Here is a 14,971-nt window from a genome sequence, read left to right on the forward strand (position 1 = left end):
GTGCTGTTACCTCCTCATTTGTGGGTTTTGTTTTTTTTTTTTGGTTTTTAACGACATTTCCATTCGTGTAGGTGTTTATGGTCGGTGGCCCACCATGCTGGAATCACATTATGTGAATGTGTGTTAGTTTGGTAAATAATCAAGCGGATAGATCAAATAAAATAAGTCCCTGCTGGGTGTCAGGCACTAATGTTGGTGTCATTTCCTTGGTGTCAGTGACTCACTTGCTATAATAGCTACACCAGAAGTCATCAGTTGACCGCTGTAGTTTGATCGTCACGGAAAAAATAAAAATATCCTTGAAGAGTTTTGGTCTCCGCTTTTTTGTATGAAAGCTCTCTTTTTCCTCATCACACCAAAGTCTGTGAAATCTAAGCAATCTAAGCTGTTTCGACACATTGTTGGCTTCAACGAGCTTGAGTGGAACGAACCACTGGAAACGATGGCTTTGACAGGTCGTGTGATGTGTGTGAAGTTAAAAGATTATAAACCTTTTCCTTCATAATGTGTACAAACCAGAATGTTTTATTTTTGTGTATCTGTATGCAAACAGAGACAGAAAAAAGATTAAGGTACTAAAACCAAAACCAAAAGAAGTTTAGCATTGCTGAATGATATGACACCCAACAGAAGAGTTTAGTCTGGACCAGAGTGTTTTACAGAAAATGATACAAAGAGTTTCCTCCTGTTTCATTTACGACCAGGACCTGCACTGAGGCGTCAAACCACATGTGAGAAGTGAGCTTTAGTTGCACTCTTAGACTTACTTTTTTAGTCAGACATCTACAGGTAGGACTCACACGTTACACACAGTTAGTGGTCTGAAAGAGCTTTTTTGTGTCTTAAATCCATAAAAGATTTAATAATGTAATTGTCCAAAAAAAAGAGGCTGGAAATGACAAAATGACCATCTTTAAACTGGCACATAAAGCCTCATGTATTTTCTCTCCTGTCAAATTCATGCACACATCTTCGCCCATAGATACCTGCATGTGCGATATGTTCTTTACTCAGCAGCTTCAAATGTAAAAGTCCGAGTGAGACGGAGATGTTGCTTCGCACCCAGTAGAGTTCTAGTGTGATGGGAGACTGGAACTTGGGCATGGTGTTTAAGAAGAACAGTATATTTAAGAACATAAGTCTACTAAAATCTATACTTTCTTTAACACATTAGCATTTTGTGTTTTTATGACAGAATAGCTAAACGGACGTGCAGGGGGTTTGTGATTTACTTTTTACGTGGCACTTTTGTGATCTTTTGCATGTAACCTGCAAAGGGACTGCACATGCAAATAAGATTAATAATAAATAATAATAAGATTTTAGCTGCTACCTTCATCTCTTATAGGAATAGCAGAGATGGTAAAACAAAAGCGGTCATTGAGTTCCATGGCATCATGGGAAACGTAGGAAGAAGTATTTTTGAAGCCTTACCCACAGTCTGGAGTAAAAATAAACATATATTGGTATGATGGTGGATGGTTGTTTTTTCCTTTCATTAAAAAAACCCTCAAATTTGATGTTAGCTTCCAAAAAGTGGACAACAAAAAGATTTACATTTTAAAGTCTTATTAAAATCCAACAGGGACTTAACATTATGAGGGGGAAAGTGTCTCACCTCTACAAAGATTAATCAATTCAGCATCTTGAACTTTTCCCGGGGACAGGGCAGTGGTGCAAAGGCAACATGGACTTGTGCAAACACAAATGCACAGCTCTCCTTTACGTGTACGTGCAGGAGTATCTGCAGGTGAAACGTGTGCAGTGACGGCGGCTGTCTGACCTTTGACCGTGGCAAACCCTCAGAGTTAAGAGCTTTAAGCCTCCACATGATTACAGTTTCAACCTTTTAACTGCAGGTGTTTAACTGGAAACAAATGCAGATATAATGTGTTCTTACATAACTTTAACTGTCATATTACATACTCGCTCATGGTTTTATGAGCTTTTATATTTCTCACTTGCTTTTGTTTTAAGTTTTACAATTTCACCTGCTACCCAGATTTTAGCAGTTTGGTGTTTGAACTTCTGGTTACCTTTTGAACATCTCTAATAGGAGATCACAGATATATTTATACTGCTGAACTAAACTAAAAAAAGATGAACTCTGTCTTCTAAGTGTGACATTTGCTTGGCTTGCTTTGTTCTTTATCTGTGACAGCAGATGAGGCCTCTTGGATCACTTCCTTTCAAAACCATATATGCGCACACACGTGCGTGTACGGTGGCACACACACACATAAAATATGTGAAGTTACTGCGCTCTGACAGGAAATAACCTCGATAATGGAAAGAGGCTGTTCTTTTTAGCTGAATGTGATGAGAACAGTGAAGAAGATGGCTTCTGCTGTCAGCATCGCTGCGTTTCTGCTCTGCTGCTGCTTCGTTTCCTCCACAGGTATGTTTCAATTAATCTGTTTATTCTGTCAGGTTGAGGTTTTTATTGTTAAAATCCAAACTTATTGGTTTACATTTATACCATTTTTTTTTTTTGTCAAGGAAATACTCAATTGAACCTCTCAGCCATGGGCGCTACAAAGATACTTATCCTTTAAAAATACCCACAGAATGCAGTAAAAGTCTATATTTCTGTGTTTCTGTTTGAGTCTCTCAGTGGAAATCTATTTTGTGACTGTAAATAATATAGAAAAACCATTAAAACTACTTTTTTTATTTGTAGTAAACTAAACAATCCAAAATATTTTACCAGTCCTTTAAATATGATTATTTTATTGAGGAAAAACTCAATAAAACTAAAGAGGAACTAACAAATGACCTGTAGTAATACTGTTGGATAGGGCTGCTGACATGAGCGAGGGTGAAGGTTTAGTTCCTGCTGAGGTTTTGGGTGTGCAGGGTTTGTTTTATTGTCATTATTATTATTTTTTAAAAACTTGACTCTGCTTTTCTTTTTCTATATTTGCTTCAAGCTTACTTTCCTTTTTGGTTGTGCTTTCATACACATTCAAAAAAAGAGGCATGTCTTTGATTTTTGGGGGTGAACTGAAAACCTCGGCCATAAATACATCAATGTTAGACAAAAGAAACAGTCCAGAACGTTCTGCAGACGAAACCCATCGCTGCTGATGTGGTAACTTTGGTCTGAGATGGGGATGAACAGGAAGCGATGCAAAGGTGCAAAAGTAGAGGTGACCCATAGAAGCAGCGAGCGCTCAGTGCAGAAAAGGAGCTGTGGAATGGAAAGGATGAAGAATTAAAGTCATAAAAAGAGCAAAAAAAAATTACACTCAAAAATGTTTTAATAAACTGAATTATATGAAATTGCATTTATGAATTTTTATATCAATATATATGAACTAATGGGTTATAAGAACGTTAAAAACATAGAATTTTAAAATTTAGTTTACGTCCATCAAATATTGTAATTCTTAATTTATGGTCACAAAACAAACTAATGAAAGTTGTTTCTGATGTAATTAAATCATAAAGATTCCCTTCTGTTCCCCCTCTTTCCTTTGAGCCGTTTACGTTTAAATCATTTCATGTTTATGTGAATAGATCTGATAAATGCTCAACAGGAGGCGAATTACAAAAAAAGTCATTTCTGTTGAACACACTGTGCATCTTATCGTTGCTGGTTTTTAAATGTCACCTTCTGCTGAGGCGTAATGATGGCGTTGGTGTCTGGTATATGCAGCCTTCACACATTCCTCTATTGTTTGTCAGCATGACAGTTTGAAACGGGGTTATGAACTGCAAAAGCGACTTCACCCGTCAATACGGAACAATTCTGTGAATTTTTGTAGAGGAAACAGCTTCTTTAGAGACCAAGTGACTCATTCTACTCATGTTACTGCCATAAAAATGCTTGTGATTGCAGTTCATTGTCAAATTTGAATCCAATGCTTTATATCACAGTTTATTTCAGTTAACATGTATTCTCGTAGGTGGAAGCTGTTGCTCCTCTGCTCTTCTGCAGGATTCATATGTCATGAGTTACATCATTTCACTTCTTCTTGGTTCACTGTGAGAGGTTTTGATGATTTCAGCATGTTAACAGCTATGTCTGATCTTAATACAGTGTAGTGCTGTCTGTTGTTAGTCCTTATGTCCTTTTTTAAATGTTTTTTTAAGTACACATAAAAGAAAAAACTACATTTCTGGTGATGAGCTCTTGTAGTTGACAGGAAGTGGAAGGTATTCAAAGGTTCACATTGCTGAGTCTAACTTGTGGTTTTCTGATTTAGAGCAGAAAAACACTTTCGTTTGAAGTTAAAGAAAACGGTGGTTCTGCTGAAATATTATTTTTTTTTCCATTTGCAATAACAAAGGTTTAGGGTTATTACTAATGAGCCACTTTGTGTCCTCCTCTGAGAAAAGACTCACGCAGCCACGACTAGTGACTCAAAATGAGGTTTGGCTAGAAGCTAATTTTTTATAATCATCCTGGAAAATATTAATGTTGTGCTTCATGAGAACATGACTTATATAACCACTCATTTCCTGTGGTTCCCTTCACAGAAATTGAAACTGTGTCAAAGTTGTTCACTGATTGCAAAATCTATTTTACTGAGAACTGTTTTTACATATTCGTGTATTTTGTCTGCTCAGCACCTCGTGATCTCTGATAGATTCCAGTCACCTCTTTAAACATTTACAAATAAAATATATTGATGGCAAACCTTTCACCTTTAGCGCATGTTTAGATGAGGATGCCATCGCTGCACACTGTGGGCTGAAGAGAGACAACAGGATGAAATGTAACCATCATCCAGCCTCAGTGATGGAGTAAAGTGATGTGTGCAGGACGCCCACAGAATATAATGTTACAGACGTTTGTCAGCTCAATCAGTCGAAACCAACAATACGCAACTTCTTACTGACATTATGTGACTAAAATACAACTGCTAACTTTATACTGAAATACCAGCTGTATTCTGGTGACTTGTCAACTTACACATTGTATCTGAATGACATTTGACTGATTTTGTACGTTCATGAGTAGAGTCTCACAAAAAGAAGTCACTCAGAAAAACTGGGACATACAGGAAGTCAGAAAATGTGTTAACAAGCTCTGTACCAACTCAAGCAAGGCATTGTAGACATGTTTGCAGAGAAGCAACTACATTCAAGTTCCAGGGGAATTGAGCATTAACAGTACACAAGTCTTTGCTGTAAACTGGTTGAGAGAGTGGTGGAAAAAAACTATTGAAACTTGATCAAAACCCATCATTAAATTTAAGAGCGGTCCATCGTAGTGCCTGACAAATGCACAGGAAATGGTGTTAGTTCGAAATGAACTACTAACCACACTGTTAATGCTTAATACTTCAATTAGTCACAGTCATGATGTCATGACAACTAGTTTTGATAGATCTGTAGATGCAATGAATTTTTGACTTTTGCTAGTTTAAAACTAGTAAAATCATAAACTTGCCCTTATGTTAACAGAATCATAATTTACCTCAGCTCTGATATATAATTCTTCAGAGCTTTTGTAACATGACTAGTTAATTTTTTTCATCTATTTTTTTGTCTTTCTTCACTTTCCTTTCTGTTTCAAAGGCTCTCAGGATGATTGTGTGTACGCTGCAACTGGATCAAGCTTTACTGTGCCCCTAAAATATGAGTTGAAGGAATCAGATAACCTGAAATGGCTCAAGGACACAAGAGTAATCTTTTATCGCAGAAAGAAACAGGTGACCACAGGGAAAAATGATGATGTTGATTCAACTGGATCACTAAAGCTGACACAACTCACCAAAGACAAGTCAGGACGATACAAACCAGAGGTTTACACAGAGGGAATAAATGCGGGGGATTTACCAAGTGTGCATTTGTGTGTATTAGGTAAGTAACAACACATTATACGCATATTCATTGTGTTTGTACTACTTATATCACAACAAGCAAGTGTGCTGATCCATCAGAAGCTGTTTTAGTCAGATACTATAATTAAGAGTAAAGTCTTTGGTTTTATTATAAAGTCACTGTTCAGTTTTATCAATCAACAGTACTTGTTATTGTAGAAAAGTAGTAGTTTATATAATGTTGATATAATCACATTTTCTGTACTCAGATCCTGTGCAGAAGCCCACAGTGACGAGGACATGTACACCTGATAAGACAAAAGTCACTTTTACTTGCAATGTTGGTAAGGTGAGGACATTGTTTATTGTTGTACTCTACAAATAACTGACTGATAATTAAGTTGTTGAAGAATATGTGGGCATAAGCTTCATTTCTCCTCCACTGAAACCAAGCATGATTTGAAGTGTGCTGTCTACAAGCATTTACTCAGAGATGTTGTTTCAGGAAGTTGTGTTTCTATGTATGTATTATTTAATTATATAGGCTTGGAAATTACTGAAAATGTATGAAAAGATTATTATATTTCTCATTTTGGTGAGGTTGGACTTGTTAGACTTAAAATCTGAACTTTCCGCTAATCCACTAACTAATTGTCTGTTTGTCTACAGAGTGAAAAAAATTTTGAGATCAAATGGTTTATGGTTGATAAAAAGACGGCAGAAAAAGAGACTGGCAAGGACCTGACAAGACCAGTCAAAGACGTGCTGAATGCTCGTTTCTTTTGCAATGTTTCTAACCGCGTCAGCTCTGAGATCAGTCAGCCTGTTCAACAAGACTGCAAGTCCTGTACGTATTATGTGTTATCAAGGGTACAAATGTTCAAATGTGCCTTTTTCCATGTTCGTGAACTGAAGTGGTCATTTTATTGAGCTCATATGTTAACAAGATACTTTTCTTCTCCTTTTATTTTAAAGCTTTTCCTGACACACTATTTGGAATTAGCATCTGGGTTTTTGTGGGTGGTGGAGCAGGTAAGGTTTGTCTTCTGCTTAAAATCTTGACATCATATTTGGGGCTATGGTGTGAAAATGCATAAGAAAGCTTCTGTTTTTTCACTCTTACATCTAATGCAATTTGCTGTTATTACTCACCATCAGGTATTGTTCTGGTGCTGATCCTAATTGTCATCATTTGTTGCATCAAGACCAAACGGAAGAGGCGTTTGCGACTAAAGGGTAAGAATGTGCTTATTTAAAATATAAGCTGCTGTGCTCACAAAATATCATAATACATAATATATATTATTCATATATTATTTACATTTAAATGACTTATATTTTTACTGGGCCAAACAAATCTCCAATTTTTTTCATTTACTTATTCATTTACATAACTTGCCAAATCTTCCATGTCTGTGCCAAACAGCTTGTTCTGCTACTGACTTGTTTTGACCTTTTGTCTTTTTGCTGCTACAAGTGCTGATGCCGGTACTCAGGCACTTGACTGTCAGCACCTGTGGACACTGCTACAAAGGCCATGGTGTCTGAGCATATGTGCAGTAGAGCCTAAACATGTGCAGGGACATTATGTATGTGAGTTGAAAGTTTTCCGACAGCACTTGAATCGCAGGGTTAAGGTGTGGAGAAGACACAGAGAATGGTACGCTGATTGCTGCACCAATAGGGTAACAGTTTCCGTGATGTTGTGTGACTGCCTCAGTGACTGTTGTGTGACGGCCTCAGCTTCAGTGCAGAGAGATATTGAGATACGATTCTTCAGTAGTGGCAATCTTTTGTTTCTGCTGTCTGGGACCAGACTCTTTCCTCCAAGATGACAGTGCTCACCCGCACAGAGCGCAGTTTATCAGAGAATAACTCCAGTGTTTGGGAGGGGAGAGGATGAAATGGCTTGCCTCTAGTCCTGTGCTCAGGTGACTAACACATCCACATTTGGTTGAGGAATAGGATAGAATGCCACAGCAGTGTATGAGCGAGCTGGTGACCAGTATGAGGAGCAGGTGCCAGGCTGTTGTGGCTCTGTATGCTTCTTCTACATGCTACTGAGGCTAATGAGGCCAGTGTTTGTTAAATGAACAACTGAATAAATTGCAAATATGTCTTGTTTCTTCAGACTTCAATCATCCAATCCAATAAATTCTGACTCCAAACAAGAGTCACCTGCAGCTTAAGCTGGTTAAGTCTGTGCATCGTCAGAAAGCATATTCTTTTTTATAACACTAGGTGGAGTTTGAGTCAGGTTTTTATGTGACATGTGTCTCACAGAGCTCACTATCTGTTGAGCTATTCAGAAGTGAGTAAATATATAGTTAAAACTCTCAGTTCTCTTTTTTTGTTGCTGTTCCAAAACACTTTGTGCCACTTATCATGTCACAAACTGAATACAGCGATGCATTCAGTTTGTGACATGTCGTTCTAGAGAAACACTCATATAATACATCCTGTTATTGCCATGGTTTTCTGTGGTGGCTGACTTTCCACTCTTTCATTTACAATGTGCTCCATCTGTCAGACTCTAAACCAGCTCTTATGGGCTGGGTCTTTAAACAAGATGATCCAATAATGGAACATTAATGCTAATGCCTTCCAAGACATTAGCATTAAATCAACTGACACTAAATACACCTGGAAGTTCTGGGATTCAGAGGTTATTGGTGGCTCTTCCTGACTGATGATGCTTCAGACCTGTTGCAAGACCATGGAGAGGATCATACTTCACCTTCGCCCACTAGTCGGGAGAGATATAGATCCGCTGAAATTTGGCTACCAGCCGAACATTAGGGTGGATGATGCTGTCACCTACCTGTTGCATCGGGCCTTCTCTCATCTGGAGAGCGCCAGGTGCACTGTGAGAGTCATGTGTTTTGATTTCTCCAGTGCCTTCAACACAATCAAACCCTCAGTGCTAAGGGAGAAGATGCAGGGAGTGGGAGTGGACCAACAGCTGTCCTCATAGATTAGGGTTTGGACATTGAAACGGTGGAGGAGTACAAATACCTGGGTGTTCACCTCAATAACAAACTGGACTAGTCCACAAACACAAATGCACTCTAAAAAAAAGGTCTAAGTTGTCTCCACCTGCTACGGCGGCTGAGATATTTTGGGGTGAACAGGACTCTCCTTAGGACATTTTATGACACTGTGGTGGCATCTGCTATTTTCTATGCAGTGGTCTGCAGGAGTGGTGGCAGAGAGGAACAGAGAAAAACTTAACAAACTGGTCATGAGTGCCAGCTCTGTCCTGGACTGTCCGCTGAAGTCCATCGAGCAGGTTGGGGAGGAGAGGATGTTGTCTAACCCAGCGGTCCCCAACCCCCGGGCCTCGGACCGGTACCGGTCCGTGAGTCGTTTGGTACCGGGCCGCGAGAGTTGAGGCTCAGGTGTGAAATGTATGGTTTTCAGGGTTTTTATCGGTTTTCAGCATTATTTTGTTATCGTTTTTATCATTAACTCGGTTTTCCTGGGTCTTTTCACGTGTGTTATGAATAACTTTTTTTTCCAGTACCAGTAATAGTTTTATTTTGTTGTATTTTTCCACGACACCTTAAAGGCCGGTCCGTGAAAATATTGTCAGGCATCAACCGGTCCGTGGCGCAAAAAAGGTTGGGGACCGCTGGTCTAACCTAACGTCCATCATGGACATCACCTCCTTATGATTCTGCAGGTCTGACCTGTCACCTATATTTGCTTTAACAGATGAGAGGGAGCTTCGCTTGCAGTGGGGCAATCAGGAACAACAACATCATCATCATCAGCATCATCATCAGCATCATCAACATCCAAATCAAAATAATTCTGATCAGCATCATCACCCCCACCACCATCAGCAGCAGCCGGCAGGCAACACCGGCCCCCGACAACATCGCTCTAAACAGCCACGCACCCAGCAGCGTCCCAGAGCGCCTGAGCCCGCCAACGGCCAACCTCAGCCCAGCCCCAGACGGGCTACGCAGGTAGGACACAGAAGCAGATGACACAGAAGTTTTTTAGACCAAAAATGATTTATTTTTGCTATTATTCTGACTGCTTAGAATGAAAATTGAAAACAGTAACAGTGAGTCATGTGGAAATACATAATTTAGGTCTGATACACCTTTTTTCACTCTCCTTCAGGTTTCCGCTCCAGGTGGTAACGGCGGCGAAGAGCAGCCTCCTCCTCTTCCTCAGCCCAGGAAGAAAACTCCAAAAGCACCAAAAGAATGAAAAAACTTGAGCTTAGTATATGGAAATAATTTTTAATCTTTTTCTTCATCTTTTTAAAAGCTTGTCTCAAACTATAAATCTATCTGATAATGTGATGCTGAAACTTGACCTGCCAAAGAATTATATATATAGATATTGTAATATTTGCATGTATATAACAAATATTGCGTAGATTTCAGATCCTCTTAGATCAGAAAGTGAGTCTACATGAGGAAACAGACTTCTGAAAGATGTGAGATGTTTTAAATGAACAATCAGACTATAATTTTTTTTATTTTCTTAATTTTTCATTATACTTGAGTAAATTATATGTTAAATACAAAGAAATTGTCAAAGTGTACACATTGACATTTCTGTTTAATGCAACATTATATAGAATATTGCTAGTAGTTGTCACTCTTTGCTACTTATTCCATATTTACATCCTAGAAACAGTTTTACATTTTGGGAAATACTCTTATTTTCACGTTTACCGTTTTTTAGCTTCACTGCTGTTGGCATTTGTATGTTGAATACAGAGCTGAGACCAGCAGCTGGTTAGCTCAGTTTAGCTTGGCTTAGAATAGCTTAGATTCAAATAAAGTGGCTCATTTGAGAATGGTAGGGTTTTTTTTGCCTCTTAACATTTGAGGCTTTCTACAAATGTTTTGCCAGGTTAAGCAGGTTAAGCAAAATCTGTCAGACTGCATATAAAAGATGATGTAACCAACTGGTTTCTAAAGTTTCTAAAGACTATATACTCAAAACAAATATTCTTGGCCCTCACAGCCCAGTAAAGCCTGAACGATGAAATAATTGCCAGAAAATTCTCATTTTTTTCAAACTACAGTGGTAACTGCAAAACAATATATATCAGTTTGCATATTACATTTGGCATTTTTGTATAAAAAAGAAACTGATGATGGCGGTCTCAAAAACTCACAAAAATTGAAGTATCTTAATCGTTTTGGGCTTGAATGGGATTTTTTGAGTGTAGCTTTTTGGAACCAGGCATCATGTGCAAGGTGTGGATCATACTGAGAAACCGAGAGCCACGCCCTAAAGCATACCCTGCTTTATCACCCTGTTTGAATCAAATGGGGTCCATGTTTTACAAACTAAGCATCATGTTATGGTCATGTGTCTTGTGATACGTTTTATCAGAAAAAAAGTTTCTTCTGAGGACAAGGGAGAGAAAGGGTCGTTTTCTTTTACATCGCTGTAGAACCAAACTTCTTTTTTAAATCAAAAGAGTCGCCCCCTGTTGGCAATTAGGTAAAACTGCAGGCTCAAAGCACCTCTGCATTGGCTCCGCAGTGCAGAAGTGCCTTTAAAATATCAAACTATAAAATATCAAACTATATAATATCAAACTTTAACATTTTTTAAACCTCAAAAATGTTTTGCATACTACAAGAAAACTTGCACATTGTGAATTTTACCATCACGTATACATTATGTAAGAGTGGCTTCACTGCCACTGCAGAAACCTTTTCACACAACATAGTATTCAATTTTCAATCTAGAAGGCTCCTTCTTTCTGGACAAACTACAAAAAGAATGTCACTGCAGATTATTTCATTGTGCGAACAGCCTTTGGTGTACATGTTGCAAAAAGCTAAGGATTTGTCATTTACGTTTTTTATTTTGTAATTTTGCTCACCTTCTTATGACTGCTGTCTGCTGTAGTTAACTAAATTTTACTAGAAAGTTAACTATCCGCATTGTTTGGATTGACATGTGCGTTTGTATTTGTATGTATTTGTGTATGTGTCAGTATAAACTGTGCACAGTGGTCTTTTTAAATAAATGGTGTCGTTATGATTTGCAGTATAAGTTTGGGAGTGAATGTTTCAAACTGCGTCATTTTCACCTCTGCACTTTTCTGAGTGCACAGAGCGATGCAAGCAGACGGTTGTTGTGTGTGATTCATATATCCTGTCTTTTTGCTGAAAATGTGTTTGTGGCTTTCTACATGCAGGCTTAGTGTGTGTGTGTGTGTGTGTGTGTGTGTGTGTGTGTGTGTGTGTGTGTGTGTGTGTGTGTGTGTGTGTGTGTGTGTGGATGATTTCCTGTACTTGTCGGTTTATAGCAACAGAAAATTGCCACATTTAGTGTCAGATTCTGTTCTTTCTTCACTAAAGTGATATTATGTTACTGTAAATGTTTTAGTTTATTGTCTGCCTTATCAGGCTTCATTGTGTGTGAACAACAATGACTGAATGATGGGCACGCCCACACAATGCTGCTGTTCGCTTATTTTCACACCTTCCAGTGCATCTTTACATATTTTCCTCGTGTCATATCTAGAGACATCTAGAGCTGCTGTGAAAAATGCAGGGCCTGCTGCACTGTGGTGTGATCTATGTGGTGCAAAACTGAAAAGAGGAACCATTTTGATAGCTTTGCATTTTGATAATAATTATACAGTCTATGTTCAAAAGATCCAAGTTTTAGTTCAGTATTATTTGTTAACGCAAACAGGCCAAATTCCTAGACACATCCCTTCAGCTGCTCATTAACACCGATATCCAGTCTGTTAATCATATGGCACCAGCTCAATGAGACAAACCTGCTGAGGTTCAAACTGAGCATCAGAAAGGACATTTAAGTGACTTTGAACATGCCATGGTTGTTGGCGGCAGATGAGCTGGTCTGACTATTTCAGAATCTGCTGATCTGCTGAGATTTTTCCACACAGCCATCTCTAAGGTTTACACAGAAAAGACTGAAAAGGAGAAAATATACAGTGAGCTGCAATTCATAAGGATGAAAATTCCTTGTTGATGCCAGAGTGGCTCCGTGCAGCTCTGGCCCGGTGTTGTCAAAACCACATTAGTTTGCAGCAAACTGATATCACAGTGGCTATATTAGTAAGATATGCATCGCTGTTATTAATCTATGGTGTGGTGATATTGTTTGTGTTTCTCTGACTGAAAAGCATCAGCAGCATGGACTGACTGGGTTATGATGGTGATGAAAATGAATAGATCAGTAACACAATAAAAACTGAACCCAACAGTGAAGGAGATCGTCTATTTTTTGTGAGCTTTGTTTTACTCGCATGGTTTAAATACAGTGATAAGTGATCATCTTTGATTCATTTCCGTTTTATTTATATATTCTCAAATAAAAACAACAGTTGCCTGCAGGTGCTTTATATTGCAAGGTAAAGAGAACCAGACGATCCCCACTAGAGTGGGAAGGAAAAACTCCCTTTTAACAGGATGAAACCTGAGGGAGGGGCAGCCATCTGCTACAAGTTTGGTAAGGTTCTGGGACTGGTCTCACTCAAGATGACAGACTATAGGACATTACTGCAGAATTTACTGATGTGTTGTGTTGTCTGGCTTTCATGGATCTCAGATCTTACCCAGCACTGTCCGTCATCGTCTCCAAAACACCAAATGATTGAATATTTTATAGAAGAGTGGTTGTTCATCCCTTCGTGCCACTTTTGGAGTCACTGTCGAGGTTTGGCAGTGTGGCAGGGAGGTGTGTGTTGTGGCTCAGCTGCAGAGGGAGAGGTGACGTGGATGGTTGAAGGGGCAGCACCAGGAGAAGCTGGAGAGGTGTCGGGACCAAAGAGGAGCAATATTGTGAGCAGCTGGCACGCTGCTGGAGCAATGCCTGGGAAATTTACATTGTACATTGAAAAGTAATAAACATGAAACCCAGAGCACGGTGTGTGAGAGTGTGTGTCATGTGTGTGTCTTGCATTTACACAGCAGAAAGATTGTGAAGTTAACATAACAAGCAGCACTTTGACAGATTACACAATTGCAATTCACTATTTTGGTTTCCTTTCTTAACCCACCCCTCTTCCTTTTTCTCACTTCCTTTCATCGCCTTCTTCATCTTTGGCATCTTGCGTTCTGTCTTCGCCGCCCATCGTTTAACCGAAATGTTCAGAGGATTGTTCCTCACTTTTAAATGAGCTAGCAGTTCTGGATGGAAATATCAGTTTGCTCTTTCCTTCTTAGCCTACGCCTGTTTCACTGAGCTCTTTAAGCTTTCTAGTCGTGTGAGAGGAATAAGATGTTTAAGATTAAGCACTTGCTTTTGCTTTCTTTCTGGGTGTTGTCATGTTCATGTATGCAGTTTAAAAAGAAAAAAAGCTGTGTAGAAGAAATCATATAGAGCAGGGGTGGGCAACTCCAGGCCTCGAGAGCTGGTGTCCTGCAGGTTTTAGATGTCCTTGATCCAACAGCTGATTTAAATGGCTAAATTAGCTCCTCAACATGTCTTGAAGTTCTCCAGATTCCTGGTAATGAACTAACCATTTGATTCAGGTGTGGTGACCCAGGGTGAGATCTAAAACCTGCAGGACACCAGCTCTCCAGGACTAACGTTCCCTACCTCTTATGTAGAGGGTTGCAGTTTCATTCACAAGCAATGTGTAGGACCCGATGGCCTGATATCTCAATGTTGTGTAAAATAATACCTATGGAGTTCCCCTAGTTACACTTTTTGTAAACAAAGGTAAACAAGTGACTTCTTGCATGTGACTCATTCCCACAAATAGTTTGTCATTCTTCAAGTGAAAACCACCAGGTGCAACATGCAAGCTCAACAATTCACACCTTGGATAAAAATAAGTGAAGGTCACAGGATGGAGACTTTAACATGTATGAACGTGGACATGGAGCTTGTGTAAATGAGTGTAAACAACACTGGATCAAAAACATTCTGCTCTCTGATGTTTTTGAGAAAATACATGGAACTAATTTCGCAGACGTTGTTCATGATCTGCTGAACTTGAACTGGATCTCCTGAGCGGTTAGCCCTCTCCCCTCACAGCAAGAGGGCTGTGGGTTTGAACCTGTGGGTTGGCTAGGCCCTTTCCTCAGTTTGTGAAGTTACCATGTGACCTGTGCCTGTGTGTGTACACCGATCTTCTCCAGACGCATGCATTAAGTTAACTTACAATTCTAAATTGGCCATAGTTGTGAATGTGAGTGTGGATGGTTGTCTGGCTCTGTATGTTAACCCTGCAGCTG

General features: G+C 39.2%; 1 protein-coding gene across 1 annotated transcript; it reads left to right on the forward strand.

The window, feature by feature from the left end:
• Positions 1–2,293: 2,293 nt before the first annotated feature.
• LOC146642702 (uncharacterized) lies at positions 2,294–11,726 on the forward strand. Its single transcript, XM_085397892.1, has 8 exons — positions 2,294–2,398; positions 5,527–5,811; positions 6,041–6,120; positions 6,441–6,618; positions 6,747–6,803; positions 6,930–7,007; positions 9,486–9,742; positions 9,903–11,726. The coding sequence occupies exons 1-8, from the start codon at positions 2,320–2,322 to the stop codon at positions 9,990–9,992; spliced, it is 1,104 nt and encodes a 367-aa protein (XP_085254018.1). The 5' UTR covers positions 2,294–2,319; the 3' UTR covers positions 9,993–11,726.
• The last annotated feature ends 3,245 nt before the right edge of the window (positions 11,727–14,971 follow it).

Source organism: Rhamphochromis longiceps, linkage group LG23, assembly GCF_057381845.1.
Source record: "Rhamphochromis longiceps isolate RC_006_pf linkage group LG23, R_longiceps_female_GT1.1, whole genome shotgun sequence".
NCBI classification, from domain to species: Eukaryota; Metazoa; Chordata; class Actinopteri; order Cichliformes; family Cichlidae; genus Rhamphochromis; species Rhamphochromis longiceps.